At 54.9% G+C, this 15,275-nt stretch overlaps 1 protein-coding gene across 6 annotated transcripts in view; it reads left to right on the forward strand.

Annotated features, from left to right (window-relative positions):
• Positions 1–15,030, forward strand: part of BRD1 (bromodomain containing 1) — a 64,970-nt gene extending 49,940 nt beyond the window's left edge. For 5 of the 6 annotated variants that reach the window (XM_069100329.1, XM_069100325.1, XM_069100327.1 and 2 more), the window contains 5 exons: positions 2,923–3,058; positions 3,146–3,267; positions 11,938–12,047; positions 12,712–12,866; positions 13,555–15,030. In XM_069100329.1, the coding sequence (XP_068956430.1) occupies positions 2,923–3,058; positions 3,146–3,267; positions 11,938–12,047; positions 12,712–12,866; positions 13,555–13,738 (707 nt within the window). In that variant the 3' untranslated portion in view covers positions 13,739–15,030. The remainder of the gene's footprint in view (positions 1–2,922; positions 3,059–3,145; positions 3,268–11,937; positions 12,048–12,711; positions 12,867–13,554) is intronic. The other variant, XM_069100326.1, reaches the window with a different exon arrangement.
• Positions 15,031–15,275: the final 245 nt, after the last annotated feature.

Consider the following 15,275-nt stretch of genomic DNA (forward strand, 5'->3'; position numbering starts at 1 on the left):
CTTCTTAGGGGCATCCCTATGACCGGGTCTGATTTGGAAGGAAGGGGGCATCAGATTTGGAAGCCAACTCTCCGGTCTTTGACATTGAGCTGGGTTTGTCTCCTTCAGTCACGAATCCCACAGAACAAAGGGGACGAGGTCTTTGGCACTCTGTGGGGTCAGGAGCGAGGAGGAAAGGGGCCTTGTGGTGGTGGCTTGGCATTGTCACGTTGGGTGTGTTTGGGGAGCCAGAATTTAGGAGAGGCCAGGTAGCCCAGGCCTGGTGGAGCGTCGCGGCAGAAGTGCGGGGCTGCCTTGGGAAGACAGCTGGCGGTCTGCTGCATTGTCAGGATCTCCCTCTGAGGTGCTTGTGTTCAGCACCTGTAGCCCCCACTTCTCTGCCAAGCAGAGGGGTGGTTCTTCTTCAGGCAGAATATTCGGGTCAGCTTTTATTTCCTCTGTTCCCTAGCCCCCTGTTGTGCGTTAGGATTTGATGACAGCACAAATGTGCTTAGTTGTACATGTGAGTATGGACCAACCTCATGGCTTTATTCTGTTTGAATCCCTTTTATATTTCTTTGTTTAGAGCTAGTAAAAGTCTTTTTGAGAGAAAGACGGAATTGATAAAACATTTGGAGAAGAAATCACGTTTCCCGGGACACCAGTAGTATAGGCCTTTCTTTGTTACTTATCTGCTTTTCTTTAGCTCACAGCGTTCAGTCCCACAAGCTTAGTACCAACATTACCATTCAGTAGGGTTTTCAAGGTCAATGCCCCCCTTACCATGAGTTACAAAGCATACAGGTAAAACAGATTATATGCTTCCAGTGTGGGGGTTATTTATTTTTGAGGTGAGAAAGGCTCAGGCTTAGGATTTTCACTGTAGCATTGAAAGTGGTGGCCAGACCATTGGACATTGGACCCCTGAAGGGTGACCCCCACTGGGTCACCTACCGCTTGTGTGAGGTTTTGCTTATGGTGTGGGGAGTGGCTCCAGACAGGACTCCTGTCCCCTGCCCAAGCTTTTTGGGACGGCCTCTGTTTCATCAAAGTCAGCAGAAGGAGGGAAGGGAGAATGTTGTGCTGCTCCTGGACCGTGGAGTGGGTCTCTCTCAGCCCCTGCCAGAGCTGCAGGCATCCCCCTTGGCAAAGCCTGCAGAGAGACGATTGAATGCAGCTTGGCTCGTAATTCACCTCTTGGTGATGGCAGGGAGCTCTGCTTTCTGTGGTCTGGGACTTGGGGGATTATTGATTTAGGATGGGTTGTTTAATGCCTTATATTCTGGGGGGGCCGGGCCCTGTGTCATTGGGGACAGAATCTTTACACCTTCCCTCGGCCGTGTGGTGGCTCTCAGCTGAGGGCCTGGGCAGGTGGGCAAACTGGGTGTGCAAGTGTGAGCACAGAGTAATGGGCTTGGTGTCAGGAAGACAGACTAGCTGGGTGACCCTGGGCAAGTCATTTCCCTGTGCTTGCCTCAGTTTCCTGAACTGTAAAATGGAGAGAGTAATGTCCCCTTCCTCCCTGAGGTTCGCTGAGGACCAGATGAGTTAATAGGTGCCGAGACTTTGCAGGCAATGCTGGTCAGGGTCACTCACCATCATTAGCAACCCTCCTGCCCATTTGCAGTTGCTTTTGGAGCCCTGGGCTTCCTTGCATGGGCTCCAGCCCTGTAAAAGCTGACTTTGTGAAAGGTTCTTTTCAAACTCCAGCTTTTGCACAGACATTCTGGTATGTCCTTGTAGGAGTCTCTGCCCCCAGCCTCTGGTGATGGGCCCCGTTGCCTTCGCTGAGCCCTCTGGTGCTGGGGAGAGAGCTCAGGCTATCCCCTGGGTGCCGCCTTCCCCCTCTGCGGCCTGTGGGCCTCTCACTCAGGGCCGGCCGATTGAAGGGACGGGTATAGGTAGAAAAGCTGGAGTCTGGGGGGAGAGCAGGAAGAGAGGGGAAGGGCAGATGGGCCGTGCTAGCCCTCTCTGTGGTACTAGCTGCTGCTTTCATTCTGGCTCAGCTTTCTGCCTTAGCAGTTTAACAAAAACAAGTCTTATTTACCTGTAGAACAGCAGTGAACATAGATTTGCAAGTTTGAGCGCAGTTGTAGATTTTTCTACTCTCTTGGACGAGTTAGGGCGCCATACTGCATAGAGCATCAGGCCTGAAGTCGGGAAGACTCATCTCCCTGAGTTCAGATCTGGCCTCAGATACTTTCTAGCTGGGTGACCCTGGGCAAGTCACTTTACCCTGTTTGCCTCAGTTTCCTCTTCTGCAAAACACACTGGAGAAGGAAATGGCAAAGCAGCAGAAAATCCCAGATACTGTCACAAAGAGCCAGACACAGCTGAAAAGCAGCTGAACACTAACAAGCAGCTTTTTAACATGGGAACTTGGAAATGTGAACATTCTGCTTTAAGGATTGTTTGCCATCAAAGACGGGAGACAGTGATGTTTGTGTAGGCCCTGAGCGGCTCCCTGACTGCAGGCCCCCGGGAGCGGGGAGGACGCTGGCCAGGCCAGCTCCATCCTTGACCAGCCTCCCACGGCCCCAGCCTGGCCCCAGTCTACACCTCTCCTGCCCTGGGGCCAGTTGGGAGGTGGGGTCACTGGAGGTAAACTCTTTCTGTGACCCCTGCAGAAGGAGGCAGGAAGGTGAGGGCTACGGCCTGGCTGGGGGGGGACAGAGAGAGGAAGGAGGGATGTGTGGGAGATGCGTGAGGCCCGCTCTGTCCTACATTCCCGCTGACTTTGCCTGCAGAACCTCCTCTGCAGTGTGGGGGGGTGGCCGCGGGGGAGGCGGCCGTGGGGGGAGGCGGACACGGCCCTGCCAGGGGGCCTGCAGCGGGTGCCGAGGCTTGCGCTGGCCTTGCTTCGCTCTGCTGGGGGGCTCTGGGCTTTCGGCCCCCACCTCTGCCCGTGCTCAGCTGTGGCGCCGCTCTCTCTTTGTCCTCCAGGTCTGTCCAATGGTTTTGGAGGCGAGACCAAGGAACCAGAGCCCGAAGACGGCCCTGGGCGGAGGGTAGAGCCTCGGCGCCGCTGCGCGTCGGAGTCCAGCATCTCCTCCAGTAACAGCCTGCTGTGTCACTCCAGGTGAGCAGGGCAGCCAGAGGCTGCGGGCGCCTGCCCTGCCGCCCGCCGGCCTGGGCCTCTCTCCATGGCCTCTTTGTGTCGTTTCAGCTTACCGAAGTGCGGCAAGGGCAAGCCGGCTCTGATCCGGAGACACACGCTGGAAGATCGCAGCGAGCTCATCTCGTGCATTGAAAACGGAAACTATGCAAAGGCAGCGAGGATCGCGGCTGGTCAGTGCTGGGCCCCCTCCCCCTCCAGGGGCTGCTTCCCCCCACCTTAGGGCTGCTCCCCTCCTCTCCCCCTCCAGGGGCTGCTCCCCCTCTCGCCAGGGCTCAGCTCCAGCAGCCTCGTGGGGCCTTGGGATTCAGAGCTTCTCTAGCTAGACAAAGTCCTTGTGGCAGATTAGAGATGTCGTGTAGTCAGGCAGAGCTGGGCACAGTGGAGCTTTGGCTTTGGGTTGTTTGGCTTGTCCCTGCTTCATCCTTAGAGTCCTCGGGCAGGTCCTTTTCCTTGGCATCCTCTCATCCCATGCTCCTCTGGGCCTGGCGTTCACAGTTGCTCACAGGCAGCACAGTCATGTTTGTCACATTCACATCCCACGGCTTCTTTGGCTGCTACCCCTTCCATGGGCACCATCTTTGTTTCCAGTTATTTGCTACCACAGAAAGCTTTGCTATAAATCTTTTGGCATCCAGGGGCCTACATGGGGATCTTTGGGTCAGGCACAACCCAGGTTTTGAAGCCGAGAGATACCAGTCTTTAAAAAAGACCGCTTCGTTGGCCAAATGTTAAACTGCCCATCCAGCTCCTGGAGACTCACCTTTTGCCTCTGATGATAAGAAACAGTGAGAAGAGCAGCTTCAGAGGGCAGGACTCGGGAACAGAGGACCAGGGAACCGGGAGCAGAACGAGAAAACAGCGTCTGGGAGAGACATGGCAGACGGCTGATGATAAGCCAGCCGATTTCCTGCTTGAGAGGCAGGACTATTAGGGAATTACAGAAGGACTGATGGAAGGGCTCAGGGACCAGCCACGTTAAACTGGGGATGCCCCACCCCCCAAAACCCCACACAAACCCCCCAAACCAGCGGCCAGCCCAGGCTGTCAGTGGCGCTGCCCTGCGGCTTCCTGCACCTTCCTCTTTTTGGGGAAATGTTTATCTCTGTTGAGTTCCTGCTAATAAACGTATCACCCAGGGAGCAGCTGCAGGGAAGGTGCAGGTCCAGAGTAGTGTGGGAGCGCTCACCTCGGCAGCAGCATCAGCTGTGATGTGGGGATACGGTGGGCCCCTCCAAGCCTAGAAGATGGAAGGAGCCACTTCTCTAGCTGGGAGCCCATCCTGCAGGGGGATGTTGGCCTTTGGCAGGAGTCTGGTGTCTGTTGGTCATGCACAGGGCACAGGGGCGCAGAGCCCAGAGGACTGACCTTTGTGTGACCTGGCCTGGTCCCCAGGCTCTTGGCACACATGTCTCTCTCTTCCCCCATCCTAAGTGCCGCCTTCTTTGGGGGCTGCCTGATGTTGCGTTATTTTTTTAAACCAGAGACTTCATACCTTTTCTTTAAAAGGAGTTTTTGTGGACGCATTCTTTTCTGATACCGCCATGGTGTCCCATGTATCCCTGTGCCTCCTGAGAGCTGTCCCGCGTGCCAGGGAGTGGCTCCATTGGCAGACGTGCCATTGTGATACCTGCGGTCTTCCCACCTCTCCGGAGGGCTCTTCTCCCAGCCACTTGATGCTGTCAGTCTGCGGCCATCCAGAATCCCCAGCTCATGCCTGCATATGGCGGCCTGCCCGGGCCAGGGCGCTTCCATCCTGGACCTTCTCTGCCACGAGTGCTTCAGACTGGTGTTGCTCTGGCTCCATCCTTCTCAGCTGCTCAGCACGGCCGGATGGCAGACCTGGGCCCGGCCGCTGCCTTTCTCCGAGGGTCCCAGCCTGCTTCGGCCGTGCACGTGACTGGTCGTCCTTCTCAGGCTTTGTTTGAAGAGCACACTTTGCATGTTTATCAGTGGTCGGGCAGGGATGCTTGGAGACCACTGGCTATCACTGGGCAGTGGGCTCCATCGGCAGTCCCCATTCCCATCATCCTGCCCACACCTCATCGCTGGGTCCATGAGCATGTTCTGGGAGACTTGGCCAAATGCTGAAATAAAGGTCCTTCATCGTGGTAATAATGCCGGCAGAAGATTAGCAGGCTTAATGGGGGCGAAGATGTATTCCATCCTTAGCTTCTTTTGGCTCTTTGTGTATTTTAGGAGCTTTTATTTTTTTTTAGCTTTTTAGAGGGTAATGGGGATTAAGTGACTTGCCCAAGGTCACATGGCTAGTTTTGTGTTAAGTGTCTGAGGTCGGATTTGAACTCAGGTCCTCCTGACTCCAGGGTCAGTTCTCTATTCACTGCACCACCTAGCCGCCCCTATTGAGGCTTTTCTTTAAAATTCTTGGCATCAGTCTTGCTGTCCATTAACTCGCCCTCGTCCTGAGAAACGCGTTCTTTGTTAAGAGGTGCAGCGCGTCTGCAGGCAGAGGTAGAGTCAGGCCAGGCTGGTCACTCTGCTGGCTGTGCCCCTCAGCCCTTTGCCTCACTGCCTGCTTTGCTTTTGGGCTGGTCACTGGTGTGGCCGGCCTCTGACGGGGTTTGCATCCGGGCCTGCCAGGTTTCCCCTTTTGTCTCCGAATTCGGCCTATTTGTACTTGTCTGTGGCACGGTTCAGTTGTTTGTGCGCTGCCGAGCCAGCAGCTTCCATGCTTTACTTGGGGGCAGGCCCCTTTTTCTCTCCCCCTGTTTGAGGGCCAGGCCTTCAGGGCAAAGTCTTGAGAATGACAGGAGGACTGAAAAACCCTACTGTAATATCCAGGCGCCTCAGGCAGGTGGCTCCCCTAGAGCCGGGCTCTGTCTGTCTTTTGGTCTGGCACTGTCCGTCCGCTGTTCCTCAGCAGAGCAGCTCTTTTTCACTCAAACCCCCTTTCTCTGGCATAACTGGAGAAGCTCCTCAGTAGCTCAGGGGGGCATTTTCTTTGCAGTCACTGGCTCTTGTCCATTGGGTGAGGGCCAGTGTGGCCACTTGTGTGGAGAACATTCTGTCCCATACTTATCCCATGCTTGTTTAACCAGGACCGCAGAAGCAGAACTAATGTGGTTGGGGGAGATGGCCTTGCTCCAGGAGGCTAGTGTGGCATGGGTGCCCAAAATTGCATTTTTAAAGTGACGGATGACGTATCATGCCTGTGGTGCGTCAGACAGATGGTTTCCTTCTCTGTGTCTGCATAGGGCATCCCTCAGTCTCCCCGAGTCCTCCTTCTGAATCCTGGGCCTGTGATGCTGGGAGAGCTTAGGTTTGCACGTGTAAGATGAAGCTTGTTTTAAAGGGTGGAGGCAAGGGGCGTTTCTGAATGCCAGCCCTGCCCCTGTGTTCTTGGAGGGTCTGCCTGCTGGAGCTGTGACAGGGCTGGCTCTCGGATTCTCAGTGCCCGTCTGCTAAGGAAGGGGCTGGAGAGCAGCTGTGGGCATGTGCCCAGGTCCTGGGCCGGTACAGGGATGAGAACGTGGGCATGCCTGGCTTCTCAAGGTTCTGTGCCCCTCTGCCTTCCTGACCTTAGGCTGCCCTGGGCAGAGGACTCAGCACGTGCCCAGGGGTGCAGCCAGCCCGGCGGGATGGGCGGGAGGCAGGCCATGCAGCAGGCCTTTCTTCTGATTTTGCTCATTTAAAAAATGTTATCTGAACGTTTTTCAGCTTGTATTAGTTTGTATGTCTTTTGGAAATGTATCCTTTGTTCATTTATCTGCGGGGGAATGGTTAGTGGTCTGGGATTTGTGTCAGCTCCCTGAAGATTTTGGTTATCAGAGTCTTACCAGTCATTGGCATGACACCCTGCCCCAGGGCTTTTTTTTTTTGATGGCTGCTTGAATTTTACTTGGCAGTACTTTTAAATTTTAAAACATTAATCTTTTCATTGTAAGTTAACTACTTTCTGCCAGACTTAGGCTTTGGCATCGAGCAGAGTTTACCTTTTGAGCCATCCTCTTGTTCTCCTCGGCTCCCTTCTCACGTGGGATCTGCTGCCAGGGCTGTCGTGCTGGAGAGGAGTGAAGGACAATCCACTTGCCTGGGCTCTGCTGGCAGCTGCCACGGGAAGAGCAGTGAGGTCGTGTCTGTGTCCAGGACTCGAGCCACTTTGCCATCTTCCTTTCCCAACTTCCTTCGCAGGGGCAGTATTTCATATGGTGACTTCTGTCTGGATTGGCACCTTCGTTCTCTGAGTAGGGATTGCTCAGTACAGAGCATGGGGCTAGCTATCCCGTCCCACATTGTTGGCCACCATGGCAGAAATGCTGCCCCCGGGGGCAGAGCCATGAATCAGTCCAAGCAGACCACGAGAGAGTCTGAAGTGTTGAGCCCTTTGGCCCATGGTGCCTCTTGCCAAGGTCGTGCCCAGAAGTAGCTTGCAGCCCACTGCCCTAAGAAATGGCTGATCCTGTGGTGACCCGACTGGGATGGCCTCTGCCCCTGTACAGTATGAGATAACAAGGGCAGTGACCCAGGAGCCTGGGAGGACAACAGGGACTGAGCCAAGTGACGTGAGGGGGCAGGGACCTGGCACTCCTAGCGAGCCCTGCAGCAGGAATGACAGGAGCTGGCTCACTCGGGGGTCGGATGGTCCCTGGGGAAGAGCAATGTCTCCTGTTTTGCAGAGGTGGGCAAATGGGGGTTCCTGGAAATGAAGGCAACCTTTCAGTAAAAGCCCTGGGCCCTAGCGTCCAGCTCGCTTCCTGTGATGGTCCTCGGGAGACAGACAAGACAGCAAGGCCGCCAGGAGAGCCCACTTGCAGGTGGCTCCCAGACTGCCCTGGGCCCTCTTCCTGTAGAACATCATGCTTGCTGACCACGTCGCGTCCATGCAGTTCCCATTTCTCTGTAGGGCCTTCTCAGGTCCCCTTGTCTGGCCCTGGGCTCTCATCCACCTCCCCGTGTGACATTGGGAGCTGGCAATTCCGTGGTCTGTCCAGAATGGAGCTCCTGTCTTCTCCCTGCGAACCCCTCTTGTCTCGTACTTTCCCGTTACTGTCAAAGTCCCCACTGACCTGAGTCCCCAGGCTCCTGGGCATTCTCGACTGCTCCCTCTCCCTCACCCCAGGTATCCAGGCAGGTCTTGTTTCTGTCCCCACAACAGCTCCTGTCCTCTGCTGTGCTTTCACTGCGCCCAGCCTCGTGCAGGCCCTGTGGCCTCGGGCCTGGACTCTGGCCTCCTGCTGTGAGTCTGCCTCAGTTTCCCCCACTTCAGTCTGCCCTCCATCTGCAGCTCTGATCACATCACATCCCTGCTCATGAATTCTGGAGGCTCCCAGATCCAGGATCTCATGCATGTGGCTTTCAGAGGTCTTGCTACCCTGTGGCTCTGCAGTCCGCCGATGGGGGCCTTCCTGCTCCTCTCATACCGCCATCTTACCTCTCTGTACTTGTCCCTGGCTGTTCCCCTGTACCTGGCATGGGACTCGATCCCACGTCCTGCAGGCAGTCTTTGTGCTCCCTCGCACTGCAGTGCCTTTCCTCTCAGATGACCTCCCCTTGATCATGTTGGGATGTTGCCTTTCTCTAGCATTTAGCACGGTGCCTGGCACGTAGCGGGTGCTGCTGCTGGGAGCGACGAGGAGAGGATTCTGGTTTTGGAGAAGAGACGGCCGCGCTCCCTTGAGATGACGCGAGGGTGGAGGGGCTGAGGGCTCGTGAAGGAAGCGTGGTCTGGGCAGGGACGACAGAAGAGCGGGCTGTCGGCGGTGCAGCCCGGGGGCTTGCCGTGTGCTGCTGACTGCCGTCCGTCTCGTGGACCCTGGTCCCTCTGGCTTCTGTCCTTGGCTTGTGCGTGAGTCAGATTTGAGTGGTCAGCTTTGCCTGCCCAGAGCCGTCTGAGTGCAGTGGAAAGGCAGAGGTCAGGAGGACCCTCGGTGTTGCAGTGCCTGACCAAGCTCTGAGAGCACTGCAGCATCTGCTCCAGCTGCCTTCATGGCTGTCGAAACACATGCTTCTCATCCCCCCTCCTGCTGGGGGAAGCCCTCACACGCTTGAGATGGACACCCCCCCCCCCCAAAGCCTGTTGGGTACCTCCAGCCGGGTCCGCCAAGACAGTTGTGCTGGGGTGTGGCTGCAGCTTCTTGGAGCTGGTGAGAGCTGAGGAATGGTGGAGGAGCAGATGTACAGCATGCCCGTCCTCCTGAGTGCCCCATACGTCCTCGTGGTGTAGACCAAGGTGGGCGGGAATCACCTGTGCTTGGCTGCGGGGGCTCTGGGGTGTCTGGGGACCAGTGAGGGGCAGCCTGAGGCCCACGTGTTGTGACACTTTTGTGTAAGTGGGAGGATTGATCCGGGGCTCTCCTTAGAGATAACAGAAGCCGACCTTCCAGAGGTAACAAGAAATGTCACTTCATGGGTGATTTGGGTCATCTCCTATTGCATTGTTCCTGATGAGAAGAGGAAAAAAAAATTCATCATGAAAACAAAGGCAGCTTATCCGTTCCAATCCATTAGCCAGTCCTGTGGTAGAGAGAGTCCTTGAAGGGACGGGCTCAGCAGCAGAGACTCTGACTCCTCAGGGTCTTCAGTAGGAAGGTGCAGATGTGAGAAGTGTGCAGGACACGGATTGAGAAGAGGAAGGGAGCAGCCGAGGAGGCCAAGCCAGGGGACTGACCAGGCTGTTCTGACCATGAGCCCGGGAGCCTCAGGTCAGCAAGTAGAAAGCCTGCTGATGTGTGTGGGAGTCAGGTCTGCCATCAGACCGCAGGCAAAGTCGAGTAACAACGAAGAGACAAAAGCCAAGACAAGACAGCTGACCCACCTATTGAGAACAGGACGTAGATTCAGATGATGCTGATTTCATTCAGAAGCTCAGCAGCATGCTTTGGCTGTGCTTTTGTCGGCCCCATGGCCTTGCCAGGCACGGAGAAGGCAGCCGCCAAGATTTGGAGCTAAGCGTGTTTGGTCGCGCAGAGCCGGGACAGGCACGGGCAGAATCACCCCACCACAGAGGGGCATTGGTGGTTGTTGAAAGAAAGTGTGGCAAGAGTCGCCCAGATGGCATTGAAGGACAGAAATGGATGGAGAGGAAAAAACAGAAGGAAAATTGAAAAGGTGTGCAGATCTTTATAACCAGCAGTTTTCATTATTGGTCAGCCCAGTGGCCACACCATCCTCTGGGGGCTGAGGGAGGACCTAGAAATGGTGCCAAGGGAGAAGGAGCAGGGTTGTGGCCACCAGCCAGGACCATCCTTCCCTTTGGAAAGGTAGCCAGTGCCCTAGAAAGGCTCAAAGGCAGCCACGGCCAGAACCACATGTTCATTCCAGACATCTGTGCCGGGAGCACCTGTAGATGTCATTACTACTGAAAGGGGCCCTTGAGATGGTGATGCCGCTGCCCACGGGCCTTCTTTCCTATCCGGCTCTCGCTGGGCAGAGGATCAGAGAACAGACTGGTTCTCCCAGGGAGATGGCAGTGGACCCCCCCCTCACCAGCGCAGCCCCGAGTCCCCTGGAGTAGAGAGACTGAAAAGTGAAGGCCTGGGAGCTGACGGCTGGGCCAAGTGCAGCCCGAAGGCTCTCTTCCTACCTGCTTTCTTCCATTTCTGCATCAGAATTATTCAGGATTCCTCGAAAGAGAAAGTCACAAAAGCCTTCAGTGATCCACTGCAAACATCTGCCCCGGCCATTCCCGGGGCCTCTCTATGCATTAGGGGGAGTGAGCCCTCGTCCAGCGTCTGAACAGCACGCACGCAGGTTTGGAATTCTTGCCTGTGTCTGATTCAGTTTTTATCCTCGCGTCCTCCTGTTCCCTCCATCCCTCTGAGATGGTACCCCTGTGTCCTGCCGGGGCTTGTTTGTGCCTAGGTGGTCCTCTTGTCTCCCCCTGGACCGGGAGCTCCTTGAGGGCAGGCTTTGTCCTCCGTAGGGCTGGTTTATGGACCTAGCTGCTCTCTTCATTCTGCTGCCGTTCCCCTTTCACGTTGGGGGCTGGAATGCTCAGCCAAGCTTCTCTTCACTCGTTGAGGTCGCACCATCACGGGGCCTCTCCAGGAGTGAGGGGTTTGCTTTGGTGCCTTTGGCTCTCTTCAGTCTGGCCCTTGTTTCAGACAGCTGCCCTCAGGGCGTAGCCAGTCACCAGCTGTCATGTCAGAAGCATGTGGGCCGCCCCTGGGTCTGGAAAGGATGGCTCCTCCTTGGGGATCCTACAAAGACTGGGAAGGCTGGTTTCCAGCTCTCCTCTGTGAGCCTCGGGTGGACAGAATCAAGGCCTTGACGGCGTGATCTCTTTGGGGGCCATGCAAGTAGCCTAGGATTTCTTGTTGGCTCTGGGCCTTTATGGGCCTCCCTTGCCTGGGGGGGTTGAGGCCATGGCCATCACCTTGGGTGTGGTCACCAGGGTCATCTGCTGGCTCCTGGAATGGAGCTGGCAGCAGTGTGGGGCACAGGGGCTTGAGAAAGGCCGGGGTAGCTAGGTGAAAGCAGAAAGGAGGCCCCAGCGCCCTTAAGGCGTGAGTGTCGGGGGGCTGCCGAGCCAGCTGCCAGAGGAGCGTTGGGGGAGGCTCTTAGGTGCTGGGGGGATGCTGGGCCTGGTGTGTGTCCGTGTGGGGAGCCCCAGACACAGCACAACCCTAGGGGCCCTTTTGCCGGCTCCCATGTTGGGTCCGGCTGTCTGGGGACCATTAAAGCTTGTTACAGTCAGAGGAGGGGCTCTTGTCCCTTCTCGCCTCCTGTCAGCACTGGCCAGGGTGCGTTGGGGGTGCAGGGCTATGGCTTGAAGCCCACCCTTGCGTTGCATATGAAGGGTGGCTGCCCGAGGGAGGTGTGGGGGGCACATTCCACACTATCTGCTCCTCGTGACGTGTTTGTTGCTTTCTTGTCCCTCTCAGAAGTTGGTCAGAACAGCATGTGGATTTCAACCGACGCGGCAGCCTCTGTTCTGGAACCTCTGAAAGTGGTGTGGGCCAAATGTAGCGGATACCCCTCCTACCCTGCCCTGGTGAGTGGGGGCTGCCCCCTGGAGAGGGCCTGTGGGGACAGTGCAGTCTCACATGGCTGCTCTTGCATACCTCTTGGTTCTGTTTTAAGATTAGTTAAGGCTGGAAGTGGTTTGACCCTTTTCCTAATCTCACAAAAAGAAACACCTTGGTGTGGTGGCTGTGGTGCTCAATAATGGGCATGTTCAGAACAAATGTGCACTTACTAAGCACCTGCTGTGTGCCAGGCACTCTTCCGATAGGTGTTGTGAAGGAAGAGACATGTATAAACCAGAAGGAGGGAGGGTATTAAGTGGGCTGGGCACTAGGGGCCTCCTGGGGAGCATGCCAGGCAGGTGGAGGTGTATGTGATGACTGAGATGGGGCAGCGGAGAGTTGGAGTGGCTGTGAGGAGGCAGAAGCAGTCGTGGGGCGTTCAGAGCCACACGGCCCTTGAGCTTGGCTCCTGGCCAGAGTAGGGGGTCCCTGGTGCTGCCCGAGCAGACCCAGTGTCGGCCCCCTGTTTGAGTTCTTGGCCTGTTGGGCTGCGTTTCCGTCTCACTTTCTCTCTGTCTCAGCGGGGCTGGAGGCAGCCCTCACCCATGAGGAGGGACGGGTGGCGCCCTTCTCTGCCCGGGGGTGCCGAGCCCCACGCTCTCATCACTGTTCTGCCCTTCCTCCCTCCAGATAATCGACCCCCAGATGCCCCGTGTGGCCGGCCATCACAACGGCGTCACCATCCCAGCCCCGCCCCTGGACGTGCTCAAGGTCGGAGAGCAGATGCAGACCAAGGCCGATGAGAAGCTCTTCTTAGTGTTGTTTTTTGACAATAAAAGGAGTTGGTGAGTTTGCCCTTCGAAAGGCCGTGTGGGAGTGCAGGTACGGGGGCTGCCTCGGCCTGGTGCTGGGTCCTTGAGACCACAGAGTGGCAGCTCATCTTAGGAACCCCCGGGGCCGTGTGGGGGCACTCAGCCTTTCTGAGCATTCCACTGGGCCCTGGCCTGGAGAGTAGAGGCATTAATGAAGTGCTTTGGGGTAGTTTTTTTTTTAAGAAATATATACTTATTTGGGAATGGGATGGGGCATGGAATGACCTGCTACATAAGAAACAAAGGTTAAGGGGTGACTAGGTGGTGCAGTGAATAGAGCACCGGTCCTGGAGTCAGGAGGACCTGAGTTCAAATCCGGCCTCAGATACTTAATACTTACTAGCTGTGTGACCTTGGGCAAGTCACTTAACCCCAGATGCCCTGCCTCCCCCCCCCCTCCAAAAAGCAAAAAAATAAATAAAATTTAATAAGAGAAACAAGGGTTACAGCTAAAGTCATCGGTAAAATATAATTTGAAAGAATTTTAAGTTTTGTAAGTAATTTGAATGCAGAAGTCCCCGGACTTTTGTGACTAGCTGATGCTTGGCCAGGAAGGCCTCTTTGTGTGCTTGTAGGGAAGGGCGAGTCCTCTGCCCTGATTTGGTCTTGGGAAAACTGTTGTCGCCTGACCCTGAATCCTCCTCCTCCTTCTTTTCTAAAGGCAGTGGCTCCCCAAGTCCAAAATGGTCCCCCTTGGAATCGATGAGACAATAGACAAGTTGAAAATGATGGAAGGCCGGAACTCCAGCATCCGCAAAGCCGTGAGGATCGCCTTTGATCGCGCCACCAACCACCTGAGCCGTGTCCACGGTGATCCGGTCAGTGACTTCAGCGACATTGACTAGGTGCCCGGCACAGCCGCGACCCCGAGCAGGCCTCAGGGGGCTTGGACTCTCTTCTTCCAAAGGAATGTCCTGAAGATCGAGCTCCATAATCACTGGTGGATGCAGTGGCCGAGCGCCACTGTCGGCCGCGCACTGTCCGCTCGCCATTGCCCCGTTGATTAATGATTGTATCGTTGTGTTGCTGCCGGGAGGAGCCTTCACAACCCTGCTCCGAGTGTCTTTGTCCATAGTGTCCCTAAACCGCTGTACATAGGTGTATATTGTTCAGAACGTAACTTATTCTGGTTTTCAGTAGGAGTTCCTTCATTCTTTCTTTGTCCCCAGCTGGGGGGTGGGGGTGGTTTTGCTTCCATGTTTTCTACCTGCAGCTGGGTATCTGAGCACCACTTGGCGGCCCTGTCCACCCCGAGATCCCGGTGACATCCAGGCGTCCGTTGGCTTCAGTCCTCGGGCCTATGATATGGTGCTGCTTCTTTTACTTTCCTGGGTCTGTGGCTTTTTTTTAAAGACTTTTGAATGTTTTAATAATTTTTGTAAATCATCCTCTTTGCACAGAGTACCCCTTATTTAATAAGATTGATGTAAATTTACAATGACAAAAAAGTGTATTTTAAGAAAATGACCTTATTTTGAAGGGTCCTCTGTGGAAAGAGGTGCAGAGTAAATTTATGCTATGTGCATCACTTGCAGATCACCAAAAACACTCCATTGCTGCCCGGAATGGCTCGGGAAGCCCCTTGGTCTTTGGCATGCTTTGGGTCGGGGTGGCTCGGAGCCCGTCAGTTTTCCCCCGATCGTTTTCTCGTCCAGCTCCCTTCAGAATCTCCTCCCATCCATCTCCCAGTGACTTTTTAATTTTTTCCCCTAGGTGTGCCTCCCTGTGATTTATTTATTGTAGAAAGTATTAATTTGCTTTATAATGAAAAATAAATTTGAAAAAAAGTCTATTGATATGCATTTTTATACAGGCACATGAGCGTTCAACTTGCTATGGGAGAAACTTGTATCACAATTGTTGTCGAAAAGGACCCGGTGGCTTGTGTGTAATTGGGTTTTGTACCTTGTAATCTTTTGTTTACAACGAGGGGATTTCTGTAACACGTTTGACTTTAGAGCCCTTTGGTAGCAATAGAAACTTGGGATACCTTTTTGTATGGTACATGTGATGTATATAGAATTAGGAATTTATTTTTATTTTTAAGAGGTAAAGCATTATGTTAGGGCAAGAGGAGGGCGGGGTTTCCAGAACTGCATTTTTTATATTAAAAAATAAAGTCAGGATTTGGATCGTTGTGGCCACTTTATTCTTCCGTTCACTGACATGCTGAGCTGGCAGCAGCGGGAAGGACAGTGTCGCGTCTGCTGGCAGGAGGACGGCTCCGTTGTTGATGGCGCTGGCGGTCACCGCTGAACTCTCCCGTGCCGTGCACGGGCCGTGTCCGCCACCTCACTCCACCGACGCCTCAAAGACCATTGGTGCCCAGCTGCTGATGGCGGGTTAGCAAATGAGGCAAAGCTCTTATTTTTCATCTTCAAA

Source organism: Petaurus breviceps, unplaced genomic scaffold, assembly GCF_028583685.1.
Source record: "Petaurus breviceps papuanus isolate PSGF00001 unplaced genomic scaffold, PetGlider_PUasm1.0 391, whole genome shotgun sequence".
Taxonomy (NCBI): domain Eukaryota; kingdom Metazoa; phylum Chordata; class Mammalia; order Diprotodontia; family Petauridae; genus Petaurus; species Petaurus breviceps.